At 37.5% G+C, this 13,656-nt stretch overlaps 1 protein-coding gene across 1 annotated transcript; it reads left to right on the top strand.

The window, feature by feature from the left end:
• The first annotated feature begins 3,788 nt into the window (after nt 1-3,788).
• Nucleotides 3,789-9,611, top strand: TSPAN6 (tetraspanin 6). Its single transcript, XM_023517918.1, has 8 exons — nt 3,789-4,038; nt 4,881-5,069; nt 5,371-5,445; nt 6,208-6,306; nt 6,680-6,814; nt 7,476-7,559; nt 8,564-8,669; nt 9,399-9,611. Exons 1-7 carry the CDS (start codon nt 3,952-3,954, stop codon nt 8,630-8,632), a joined length of 738 nt encoding a protein of 245 aa, XP_023373686.1. The 5' UTR covers nt 3,789-3,951; the 3' UTR covers nt 8,633-8,669; nt 9,399-9,611.
• The last annotated feature ends 4,045 nt before the right edge of the window (nt 9,612-13,656 follow it).

Raw genomic sequence — 13,656 nt, 5'->3', positions numbered from 1 at the left:
TTTCCCTTGCCTGATATCTGCCAATGAAAAACATTATACCTAATCTTGTAAGGTTACGGGAAGTTAATGGGGAAGGGACACAAATCCCTACTAAATGTTGAATGTAAAACAAGCAGCAACAGTACTTAGAGAAAGTATTTTCCTTTTTTCCTACATTTTGACATCAAATGTGTTTTTGTGCTCAGAGGAAGAAATTAAGAGATTGAACCAGAAAAAGTATTAAACTCTGTATCTCACCACTCTGGGATAGGCAGGGTTACTTCCTAGGTGATTGGGCTATTGGACTGAAGACAAAAATAAAACTCAAGAAAAAAAAAAGCCCAAGTTCAAGGAAAAATTGTGACAATCTTTGAGGTCCTCGTACTTTAGGAGTTCCGAGGAGCTCTTGTTCATGGCTAAATGTTTGTACAATAACAGTCTTTGCTTGGGTTATTCTGGGCTGAGAAGTTGTTTGTACAACCACAGCCATGTCTCATCACAAAGTGGGCCCCATTTCTGATGAAGAAAACAGAAGTTGGCTGAGCTAGACCTAGCAGGTTACTTAGCCTCTTTCAATCTGTTTCTTCATCTGTAAAATGAGGGCAGTAGTAGCGATGACCTCATAATAGAGTTTTTGTGAGGTATGCAAGAGGTAATAGGTATCAAGCTCTTAGCAACAGCAGTTGGTACATAGTCAATGCTCACTATCATAGTTATTAATACTATACAGAATAAACTTACTTAATGGGCTAAGGAAAGAATTCTTTCTTGAATTGCCTTAGATAGGACTAGATGCCCCTATCTTGTGGGTTTGTATATAGACTCAGGTCTACCTTTGAACTAAATTGAACTTCTGGGTTTGGTGGCATGGTGGAGGCAAGGGAGAGTGGGTGTTGTGGGTGGGAGGCAGTGCTGCAAGGTGTTGTAGCCATAGAAGTATGAATGTCCATGTTAGCCTTTGGTTTAATTTGGCATTGACTGACATTCAAACAAAGCAGCGTTGTGAGTAGCAGAGGAAGGGAGCGGAGAAAAGTCAACAGATTCTTGGAAATAAGATGTGGCTTTTGCTTTGCTATTTTTTTTTTCAGGCACAGAAAATATTTCTTTGCTCTTGGGCTCACACAGCTTAGTTTCCTCTAAGCTTCAGAGGAAACTTCTATTTAAAATAACAAGGAGTTAGCAAGACTTCCCTTGATACTTGTTGTTTTTATAATGAGGACCCCTCTGATAGGGTCATTTACCCTAGTGATAAAGCTTTGCATATATTTAAAGTCCCCCTACCTCACCTCCTGTAGCTATGGCATATGTGATACTTTAAAAGTTGCATATCTTCTATTTCCTGATGACTTTGCCTGAAAGTGTTTATAGATGTATATAGTGTATATAGATGTATCATTTACCCATTCTCTCCACGTATTTGTGTTTTTATTTCTAATTTTAGGATAAAATTTTAGCAGAAAGCCTGGCAATGCATAATTCATTCTCTAATAGTTGCTCCCTTGTACATCAGACATCTGGTGAGATGTTATAGGAATTGGTCCTAGGTCAATATTCAAAGCACAGGGAAGCTCTGTGTGACCAGTCAATGGAACTTTCCTGTTTTCTAGTTTTGTGGTATATGTTTAAAGCAAGGTTTCAAGCAGAAAAGTTTGAGCAGTCACCGCTCCACAAATGCAGGGCTTTTTGCAATAGCAATACAGTAAATGGCTACTTGTGATATTAAGCTTATGTCAACAATGATGGGATGGGTTGGATAGGGAACTGATGTACCACTTGGTACTGAAATTAGACCTTAATACACATTTTTTGCTGTAACAATATAGACCAATATATTCATAATACATAACATTGAAACATGGACCTACATACAGGATAGGAAAAAATACTAAACATCATTTCTACACTTTAAGTGCCATTTGTAATTTACTAGAGATGTCCAATTACAAGCTCCCCTTAAAAGTTAACTTGCTTTTAGTCGAAAAAGTAGCTATCCACCATATAAAGGATCCTACATATCTTTAGTATTGTTAGTGTTAGGTTTTCTAGCAAATAGCTATTTTTTTCCTATATAAGGGAGGAAGCAGGAAAGCCTAGAGAAACATTCACTAGGTGTGTATTTTCCACTAAACTGAAAATTGAGTCTTGACACCCAACCATGGTCTCTTTCTTTTCTCCTGATTACATCTCTCCTGCATTTCTAGAAAAATGAATGGTGAGGATTGAACTAGTGTTCCTGAATAAAAAGAGTGATAAGGATGCCTATACCACTTTATTATTTGTATGTAATTCATTTTGTAACTATGTTTTAAAACTCACTAGATGAAAAAGACATCCCAACCTCAAGGCTTCCATAAGAAGTAAATGACCTATTTAAATTGAGGGCAATATGAATAGCTCATTTGATCACTCTTGGAGCCTAAAAGATGCCCAAAAAACAGGAAACAGTGAGAACCTGTAATGTCTAGGCTCATTTTCCCCCTTTAATGAGAGGCATAGATTTGAACCATTATATTTGCAGCTCAGTAAATGTGTGCATTTATTCTTATGTACTAGGCAAAGCACTTACACATAACATCTCTTAAGAAATATTTATCCCCATTTTACAGATGTATCAGAAAACTTTACCCTCTAATGTGCTTCTGATTTGCATGATCCAAGTTTTTAAGGCCTTTGAACTATTTGGAGAACAAGCCAAAAACAAAAAAAGCCTCAGCTTTAGTCTTAACACCAGCTTATTTATTTATTTTTTTTAATTCCAAGCCTAAGGTTGACTCAGGGCTACTTCTGGACATATAGGGAACAGAAAACTTTGGTGATTCATTCTCATCTTGTAAGCATTTTAACTCCTTATGAACAAAACATAGTCTCAACAATTCCAGGAAGATCTAAACAACTAGGAGAAGTTCTTTTGCAGGGAGCAGACATATGCAACTTGTATAATAAACCAGATAACCTGGATTAGAAAGCATAGTAATCTCTTTTGGTTTTGTTATCAACTGTGTGACCTTCAATTTTAACCTCTATGTGATCAGTTGGTTCTTAATGGGAAAAACCAGGGGTCTGAAATTTATGATGCCTTTTAGTTTTAGCATTTAAGAGGAGGTCACATTTACCTGGGCATTTTCCATAGAGGCCCTTGGAAGTCTGCAGCTAATAGCTGAGCTTACATTTCACTATTATTTACATTTAAAACACTTTCTGTAGAGGATAAGAAAGGAGATGGATAATAGAGTTTTGCAAGGACTGTAGGGAAATTGTAAAATTTATTGTTATCTTTAATACCTAGCTTTGGAGTTTTTTAGACAAGTGATTATTTCCCTCAATTCGTTCATTCTTGTCCCCATTCTCCATCCCATAAAACAATGTTCACAAATTGAAAAGCACAAAACAAGTGAGAAAAATCAGCTTAATTCCACCAGAGGTAAATCTCGCATTTCTTTTGTTTCTGTGTAAGCATATGCAACTGTGTGTATTAGTTTGCGATCTGCTTTCTTTTTGGAAATATATTTCTTGTAGGTATTTTCTCATGTAGGTCACTTTTAACCTCTTTTCATTCTTTTGCTTCCTTCTAGGGCATCCGGGGAGGCCGGATCTCAGAGCACTGCTGGCTCTGCTGGTGATAGGAACAATATGATAAAGTTATAAGGGCGGGGGAGGGGTGGGGGCGGGAAAGATTCTTTAGCAGAGAAAAAAAATGAAGAAAGCTCCACTTGAAGACCTATGAAATTTCCGACACTAGAACCTTTGTATATAGTTTCCAGTAACCTTCGGCAGGGGGCGCTCGGAAATTGTCATCACTTTCCGGACAGCCTCTCGCACTTTACCCTCTAGAAAATTGAACAGTGTTTCCGGCTCTTCTCAGTTGTAGAAACTCGTAAGTTTTCGGCAGTTTCCGGGGAGACTCGGACACTCCGCGTCTCGCTCGCTCTGTGGCGCTCGCCCGGTGCGGTGGTGCAGGGTCTCGGGCTAGTCATGGCGTCCCCGTCTCGGAGACTGCAGACTAAACCAGTTATTACTTGTTTCAAGAGCGTCCTCTTGATCTACACTTTCATCTTTTGGGTGAGAGACGGAGGCGCCCGGGTGCGGCTAGGAATCCCGGGCTAGGTAGGGGGTGTGACCCTTAGCACCGAGAGCTCAGGTTGGGGGTGGGGTGTGGTTTGCAGGGCCATCGCTTCTGGGACCCTGGCGCTGGCGACGTGTGGCTGAAGCTCGAGATCCGAGCTCTGGCATGTCTCCGGCGCCGGGGTCGGGGTGTGGGACGAAGGTAGACGACAGGCTGAGCTGGGACCCAGACGTGCCAAGCATTTGAGGTCGATGCGGGAGGCGAGGAAGGGAGTAAAGTTCCCAGAGCAGGCAGACGGTGTCTCTGAGCCGCTGGAGAGGCTAGGCTTGTCCAGCTCCTTTGAAGGCTCACTTACATATTAGTGTTTTTCTTTTCACTGCTTCTTGAGAGGGGAGTGTTTCGCAGGTAAGTATGGTGTGGTTTTTCTGCTCCCGCCAGTGTATCCTTTAGGTTTGCTTTTGCGTACCCATTCCTTTGTGCCCTGTGCTCATCCCTAAACTGAGGGTGGGAAGAGGGACGAGGGACGAGGGGAAAAGTTTCAGGAACTCACTGAAACACTTTATTTTTCCTCCAAGAAGGTTTTCTTTCTAACAGTTAAGGAAGTTCTGATGCCTAGGTCATATATGCCTGGGGCTTGTGTTTACACAAAAGATGAATTTTAGGAATTTCGCTAAGATACTTTGTCCACAGCCTACCCTCTGTTATTCTCCACTACCCTCCCCTCTTGTCTGCCATATGCATGCATATCACACTCCTGTCTTAAATACCTCGTGGCTTGTGATTTGAAGATGTTTCTCTACACGGTACATAACTTTTTATTGTCTGATTTCTCATGTAGATCACTGGTGTGGTCCTCCTTGCCGTTGGCATTTGGGGCAAGGTGAGCCTAGAGAATTATTTTTCCCTTTTAAACGAGAAGGCCACCAATGTCCCCTTCGTGCTGATTGGCACTGGCACTGTCATTATTCTTTTGGGCACCTTCGGTTGTTTTGCTACCTGCCGAGCTTCTGCATGGATGCTAAAACTGGTGAGTCCTTGTTTTCTTTAAGTTGATTCTTGGTTTTAGAAAAGATTCTCATATGTCTTTGTTTCTTGGAACTGGCCATGGCCCTTTATGATTTTTTTCCTGTTTCTTATGAAAACTTACCAAGAAACAGTTCAGCTGCCAATTTCCACTTTCAAAATAGATATTTTGTTATTGTTTCCCCTGCTCTTTTCTGTAAAAACATGCTGAACTGATTGAGCAGATAATTATTTTTTCTTTGACTCCCTTTGGAACTATGATATAGTTTATTTATGCTGACTTGGACTTCTTTTCTATTCTACAGTATGCAATGTTTCTGACTCTCATTTTTTTGGTCGAACTGGTCGCTGCCATAGTAGGATTTGTATTCAGACATGAGGTAAGCCTGAATTAGGGAAGCTTTTAATATGTTAAAAATTATCATTTAAGAGATAAAAATGAATTAACTTAAATAACAGAGTTAGGCCTCTGTATTTAAACTTGTAGCTGACAATAATGACTTTCTTCTAAAAATTCTGGCCCACTTTTAACATAATAGAAAGTTTAGAATATTGTAAAATATCCTGTTAATGTGGAGATAGTACAGTTTTTAACTTTAATGATAGGAAAATATGGAAAGCACAAAATTGATACTTTCTTCACTTATGCCATATGTTTTGAAAAGATTGGATATACTTAGTACAGATGATCAAAATTTAATGTTGAATTAGAAATCAGATAAACCCACGGTTGGTAAGAAATCATTCAGTGAGTAGTGAAGACTCATCAACGAGAGTGCTTTACATACAAAGTGATAGTGTGGTCTTTGGAAGTAAAGTTTTGTAGCTTAAATTTGTACTCGGTTTAAAGTAGAGAAAGATGGGAGATTACAGAATACAGTAATACTTAGATAAATCTGTGCTCCCACAGCTCTTTGACCTTGTAGTGGTTATCATCTTATATTGCACTGTTTTACTTAGTAGTCCCCTCAGCTAAACTATTTTGCTTAGAGGACATGATTGGACCATGGAAGTTGATTATCATACATGTTGCCACTGACAGAGATAGGACCAGTGGTTAGATGAGAACTTATATTTGACCTAGAAACCAAAAGAACTTTCCAGAATATCTCTTTACTGGCATTGTGTTTTTTTTGTTGTAGATTAAGAACAGCTTTAAGAATAATTATGTGAAGGCTTTGAAACAGTATAACTCTACGGGAGATTATAAAAGCGATGCAGTAGACAAGATACAAAATACGGTAAGTGGTTATAGGTGGTAGCTTTTCAAGAGGGGAACACATTCCCTGTCGCTTCAGAGAAAAGAATGGACCCTGGCTACTAGATGTGCACTTGTACAAGAACTGTGACATGTTTTATTTTCCTTACATGTGTGCCTGTTTTTTTCCCTCTCCATTTTCATGATAGGCCAAAGTACTGTTAGTACCAACTGTAGCAGGAAAGTAATGCCAGTTCTTTAGGGGGGAGTACTCATCTCTTGAATCAATTCAGGAGAGAGATCATTGAGTATAATAAATGTTTTGAGCACAAATTACAGTAGAAGATGATTTTAGGTTAGATGTTTGACTAGAGAGTTGTAATATGAACTATAGATGCTTTTGTTGGATTTTTCAGTTGCATTGTTGTGGTGTCACCGACTATAGAGATTGGACAGATACTAATTATTACTCAGAAAAAGGATTTCCCAAAAGTTGTTGTAAACATGAAGATTGCTCTCCACAGAGAGACGCTGATAAAGTGAACAATGAGGTAAGGAGTCTTTTAAAACTTGTTTGACAATATTTGAGCACTTCACTGAAGATTGAGTTGACTCAATTTTTAATTTTCCCTTACTTTAATACATGTAAGTGGAAGTGGTCTGGGCAGGTAAGACTTGAGGTCACAGAACTAGCAAGTAACACTTTTACATGCATAATTCACAAGGTGGAAAGAGTTGAGAATAACAATTGTGTTCAGAACATAGGGAAGAGAATAGAATTTAATAAAATGACAGTCAAAGGCTATGGTATATATGTCTTTCTGTGGATATGATCAAAGTGTGTATTACCATAAAGAAAAGCACAGATTGGGCTGGGTGTGGTGGCTTGCACCTGTAATCCTAGCACTCTGGGAGGCTCTGAGTGAAACCCTTGAGCTCAGGAGTTTGAGACCAGCCTGAGCAAGAGTGAGACCCCCCATCTCTACTAATAATAGAAAAATTCGTCCAGCATGGTGGCACAGGCCTGTAAGTCCCAGCTACTTAGGAAGTTGAGGTAAGAGGATTGCTTGAGCCCACAAGTTGAGGTTGCACCATGGTATGATGGCACCATGGTACTCTACCCAGGGCTACAGAATGAGACTCTTATCCCAAAAAAAAAAAAAAAAAAAGCAAAGATTTCTTGAGCTGTACTCAAATTTTTCCCTCCTTTAGGGTTGTTTTTTAAAGGTGATGACCATTATAGAGTCAAAAATGGGAGTTGTTGCAGGAATTTCCTTTGGAGTTGCTTGCTTTCAGGTAAGTCCTTGTAGTTAGGAAATACTTCATCCCTCTCATAGGGTAAGCTAGAATATTTTTACTTTTAGTGCTTAAAGTTTTTGCCTCAGGGGCTGGAACAGTAAGGAAGGACATTTTTGGAGAAGTCACATTTTCACAGAATTCTTAGTTACTGAGCACAGTGTAGAAATACTTTGTTTTTCTTTTGGTGGAATCTTGATTAGACTTGTTGTGTACATGTAATACTGATTTTTATTTACAATTAGGTCTTTTTTGTTTTGGTTTTTTTAATTTCAAAATATTAAGGAGGTACAAATATTTTTGTTACATGGATACTTTTTATAATGCTTAAGTTGGGGCTTTTAGTGTGCGTATCACCCGCATAGTGTTGATTATACCCGATGGGTAGATTTTTACCTCTCCCTTCCTCTCCTCCTCTTCCTTTCTTGATTTCCTATGGCCTTGATGTCCCCTAGGTGTGTCCATTGATTCATAGTGCCCATGTGTGTTCATTGATTAGTTAATTAGGTGTTTGTTTTTCCATTCCTGAAATATTTCACATAGAATAATGGTCTCTGGTTCCATCAAAGTTGTTGCAAAATACAATATTTTATTCCTTTTTATGTCTGAATAATACTCCATGGTATGTATACCACATTTTCTTGTACTCAGAAATTTATTTAGATTTGTTTTACTTAGGGAGGGTGGATGTTTTGCTCTTTTCATTCCAGTATTTTTAGGTCTTGGGTTTTATGTTTTCCTACACAACTACGGAGGTTTCTAAATTTTTACTGCCATGTTATACACTCTTTACCATGGCAATCATGCCTTGAAACTACAAAAGCAAGATTCAGAATTAACAGTTATGAAATTCTGGCTCATATATTCTCTGAATGTTTTACAGGCACTGTTACGTATACAGTGTACAAGGAAGGAAATTATTAATGAATTACAAGTGAAAGGAGAATATATTCTGAGGTCTTCAAGCTCTTTGTGTGTTAATTTTGTTCATATTTTATTTCCAGCTTATTGGAATCTTTCTAGCCTACTGCCTCTCTCGTGCCATAACAAATAACCAGTATGAGATAGTGTAACCAGTGTATCTGCGATTTACTCCTCTCCAACTTCAAGGTGAGTTCATTTTGGTCATCAGCTCTGTTGGTGTTGATATTTACTCCAGCTTTTGCATGTGATACACGGACTGAGTTTGCCAAGAATGTCTTTTCCAGTAGTGTATTTAAATTTTGCACCATATACACAAGAGACCCATCTACAAGGCACGGCCAGAAAGCAGTGACTTAGCTACAGCTTATATGTTCACGCTCTGTTCACTTATGGAACAGAAGAGTCTCTTTGGGTTTACATGTTTGTATATATGTCAGCCTAAAGATCATATGTGATTCCTCTTTTAACATATTTTGACGTGGAGTGAGGAGAAACAAAAGAATCCCAGTAATGACTTTTTTCATGAGGTCCCTGGCAGGTACTCTCTGCTCTTAACCAATACTGATTGACATTTTCCCTAGTCCTTTGCCAAGTTTTCAATTACCACAGTCTAGTCATTGAGTGTTGCTTTCTGGTAAAAAGATGTTTTCATGAACTGTTGTTGAAGCCATAAACTCACCTGACCTAACCAGAAACCAGATTTTGGGGAAACATGTGTTTCCATAGCTTCAGTGTTTGAATGGTAAAATACTGTGAGAACAGTTGGCGAGTTGATCCCTAGGACACCCTTCTCATTGTAATTGGACACATGGGAAAGGTCTTCATTGGTGGGAATAGACGAGCATGTCTGCAAGTGAATACAGATGTTGAAATTTGGGCAACACGCAAACTTAACTTTTTTTCCTTTAATTTTAGGATACTTAAGGTAGCCCCCCGTGAATTATAAGATTGCCTGGATGGAGGACTGACGACTCTACTTATCTAAGTAGACTTAAGAACTACACCAATAGGCTGATTCAATCAAGATACTTGTTCAGTATGTTCTAAGTCCACCTTCTGTCCCGTTCATCTTGAATTGTCCCCGTGTCACTCTAAAACACTGGAAGAGCTAGTAAATTATAAGTGAAATAATACTGTGTTTCTCTTGACTTTTATTATTCTTAGTGTGGAGCCTTTGGAAGGCACTGTGAATTTGCTATTTTGATATAGTGCTATAAGGTGGAAGGTTGACCCCCCCTGAATTTGCTATTGATGTAGTGTGATAGAAAAATTGACCTCCATGAACTGGCCCCTTCCCAACAAAGGTTATCTGATTGGATTGTATAATGTGCACCAAGAAGTTGAAATGTTCCACTATTCTGATGACAGGCAGAAAGTCATATTGTGTAATTTAATCCAGTAGACCACTGGATGGCATCCATCATCAGAGTGACACCCAAGACTGAAAGACACTATTGATGTTCTATGCTATATCAGGTTTCAGCACAAAATTTATGTTTCTTTGCCTCCAAAATAAGGCACTTATTATGATTATTTTCCTATTGTTCAAAAGGTTCTAATTATTACTTTAAATGGTGTCGGAATTGTATTTTCCTTAGGAATTTAATGGAACTTATCTTCATTAGCTTTCGCTGGTATTTCCTTACCAGGTTGATATAACTTAATTGTCGATATTATGGTCAACTTTAATAGTCTTAGTTTTGGTTTGTGCCTTTGATTAATAAATATAAATCTTTCCACAATAAATATGGTTTTCCTCTAAAAGAACTGTGTTTAAGTTAACTTTTAGAAAATATACTGGAATGATTGTTTTCCACTGAGAAAGCTAAGCTGCACACTTTTATTTGGAATATAGTTTTCAGATATATAATGTAAGGCTAAAGTCTTAAAGAAATAAAGTCTTAACTTTGTGTTATTATAACAATTACTGTCCTTATTTAAAAAATCTATTTCCTGTAAACATGTAAATTTCATGATATGAAACAGCAGATGCTTATCATTCTCCTAGAGAAAGACTTTTTAATTATATAGTTTACAATAAAAAGTTGTATAGGAAGGGATAACAAGGAAATTAATAATTATTAAAATTTGAGTTGAAGTGGGGAACTATTTCTTTGGTTTTTAATTATTTATTTATTTTTATTTCTTTGGTTTTGAGTCTTTATATCAGTTGAACTTATCTCTGATTGCTGTATAATCCTTGAAGAGGCAATCAGTTATAGGTAGATAAAAACTACTAGTTATTTAAGAATAATGAAATTTGGGCAGATGTTTTAAAGTGCCTGGAGTTACTGCAGAAAAAGGATATTCTCCTCTATAATGTTTAACAGGGATGACTTGACATTAGAAGATAAAGTAATAAGAAAATAAAGTAAAAATGTGACCTCTCCAATTGCAGTAAATCAGATCTTTGGCTATGGGCATTAGTGAAGGTAAAGAAGCAAATATTTAATAGATCATCAGTGTGATTTTTTTAGGTAGGTATTTTTCATCATAATTTTCTTGAAGAACTTTTTAAGCTTTTTAAGTAGGAGTTTGTTTTTTATAAAAAATGTTTCCCCTTTATTATTAAAAAAAATATATAGGAAAGTAGAAAGAGAAAAAAAACACCATGCATTGCCTTTCAGGTAGGTTTTTAAAAATTTTCTTTTCTTTATTTTTTATTAAATCATGGCTGTGTACATTAATACAGTCATGGGGTACAGTGTGCTTTTTTATATACAATTTGAAATATTTTCATCAAACTGGTTAACATAGTCTTCATGTCATTTTCTTAGTTATTGTGTTAAGACATTTGTATTCTACATTTAGAAAGATTCACATGTACCCTTATAAGATGAACCATAATGAATTTATTTTGGATAGCCAGTTATAAAAGTTCCTTATAGCTGATGTGTACATATGGATACTGGATTGTAAGCCTTAAGTCTCAAAGTAACGAGGAATCTGGTTTCACCTGATTATCACTGGTGCAAAGAAAAGTTCATGTGTCTTTAATAGTTTGCTAATTAGAATAGCTGGTTACAGAGAATGCTCACTAGATCCGGAGAGATCCAGTTTTCACCTGGCTCATAATAACTTGGCACAGTAGGTCTGTGCCTTTCCGTGGTTACACCTCTAATGACAGAGAAAGTGAATTTCATTAGTGGCAAAGCCCTGGGCTCTGAGCTTTGAAGTTTCATGAAAACTTCATAAAAATCAGGAGAATTTTACATTTTTCTCCACAATGTATCTGTTTTAGTTTTAAATAATTCTTTATTTTTGATGTGCCAAATGTATCCTGCGGGTTGCCTTATTTCCAGGCAGCAGGTTGCTTATTGCAAGGTAGCTCTGAACCCCATTTTGAGAAGCAGACATTTCTAGGTATATTTTCTGAAAGTGTGGAAAGCTTCATAACTTTTTTTTTTTTTGCAGTTTTTAGGCTGGGGCTGAGTTTGAACCCGCCACCTCCGGTATATGGGGCCGGCACCCAACTGAGCCATAGGCACCGCCCAAGTTTCATAGCTTTCTTTCCATTGCTCATTCCATGTGGGCTGTTGGGTTTATGTTCTAGGCATCAAACTTTAGTGGAAATAAATACCTAACACACTATAAATGCCATTTTTGGTTTTCCTCCAAGCTCTCAAAAGATTCTTTGAGACTTGATGTTTTCAACCTCTTGTCAAAATCCAAATTTGTTGTATGCCAGTGATGTGGCCAGGCAAACCTGTTAAATTATGATACACAAAGCAATGTATGCACTTTCTTGAGAAACTGAGGAAACCAGTTCCTTTGGACTATTCTGTGTGGGCTTTTGTTTGTGTTTGTAGGGAAAAAAATAAAACAAGATATAAATGCTATTTCTGCTTTTCCTCACAGCATACACAAGATACTTTGAGATTTGATATGTTTGCTGCTTTTCTAGGTTGACACGTGATGTGGCAAACCAAACCTTTCTAATTAAAAAAGAAAAAAAAAAAGGCTAACATATCAGAAAAGAATATATAAACTGAAAAAGCTACAGGAAAATGAGACTTTCATTTGTAAGTCATCAGGTTTAAACTTTGCCCAGCTTGCTTGTGAGAAAGAAGCAAGTATGATTTAGTTATGGTTTTTCTATTAGGTACTCCCTACCCCATGGAGCTTAGTAGAGTCAGGCACTTGTAAGAGCACAGTAAATGCTAATGGATAAATGAATGAGTGAGTCTAATTATAATGGCCTTTTAATGTTCTGTGTGAAATAAGATGCTGATTTAAATATCTCATTCCATATAAGGCACCATTTATGTAATAGAAAGCACCTGCCTAGTCAGAAACCACTTAACCTCAGAAACCACTGCTCACTTCCTCCAGGTCAAATCACTTTTTGCTGCTTCTCTTTCTTGAAGTCTTTGCTACATTTGATGTCACTGAATTTTTTTTTTCTTGTTTTGACCTTGTGCTATCCTGATTTCCTTCCCTTTGACTACTCTTTCTATTTTACTTTGCTGTTCGAATTTCCTTCTGCTTTTCAAGTGTAGCTGCCCCCAAGGCCTTGTATTTGACTTTCTGCTCTTAGATTGTGCCAACCTTACCTTAAGGAATTAAATGTAGATGATTAGTAGGCCAAACCTCTTACCCTCAAGTTGTGCCTTTTAGTTGTGTATTGGTCATAGCAGCTTGCTTGTATTCCCCACCCCCTCTAACTCCCAAAAGCTTAGCATTTTGAATGCTTAAAAATTTAAAAGCATTTCTCCTATAACATTTAGTGCATGGACAGTAAGCAAGCACTCTTCCACATTAACTGAACTGGCTCCTTCACCAAGGATGGCATGGTTTATGAGAATTGGGGAAAATGGGTCAGCTAGTCTAAGAGGTCACTATCATTGGCTCTGTCACATGCATTTATCAGGTGAGCATGAGTTCTTTGGGATTGTCACACTTGATCTGGTGGTATTCTCATTATAACATCCTCAAAGTTTTTATTTAAAAAAATATTGAAGTGGTAAGTAGGAAAGGCTCTTGTATCATCTGACAGAAGTTTCTCACCACCTTTCCTGGGAAAACACAATCCTAGTGGCAACATCCACCAAGGAAATCAAACTGATAATGGCACTTGCTTGGATAAAAAGAATCAGTTCACAAATGGGTATATATAGTGTATGGTAGGTGATACAGTTACTCAGAATCACCACGAGAAATGGAGAGTACTTAC

Source organism: Otolemur garnettii, unplaced genomic scaffold, assembly GCF_000181295.1.
Source record: "Otolemur garnettii isolate 467f Iridium unplaced genomic scaffold, OtoGar3 scaffold00125, whole genome shotgun sequence".
Classification (NCBI taxonomy): Eukaryota; Metazoa; Chordata; class Mammalia; order Primates; family Galagidae; genus Otolemur; species Otolemur garnettii.
The sequence above is the reverse complement of the archived record's forward strand: the minus strand, read 5'-3'. Positions and strand labels throughout refer to the sequence as shown.

Excerpts from the sequence above, each read along its gene's own strand:
- TSPAN6 (XM_023517918.1), top strand. The coding sequence starts at position 3,952 with ATGGCGTCCCCGTCTCGGAGACTGCAGACTAAACCAGTTATTACTTGT. Across the intron at positions 4,039-4,880 it reads TCTACACTTTCATCTTTTGG|ATCACTGGTGTGGTCCTCCT; the intron begins GTGAGAGACGGA and ends TTTCTCATGTAG. Across the intron at positions 6,815-7,475 it reads CTGATAAAGTGAACAATGAG|GGTTGTTTTTTAAAGGTGAT; the intron begins GTAAGGAGTCTT and ends TCCCTCCTTTAG.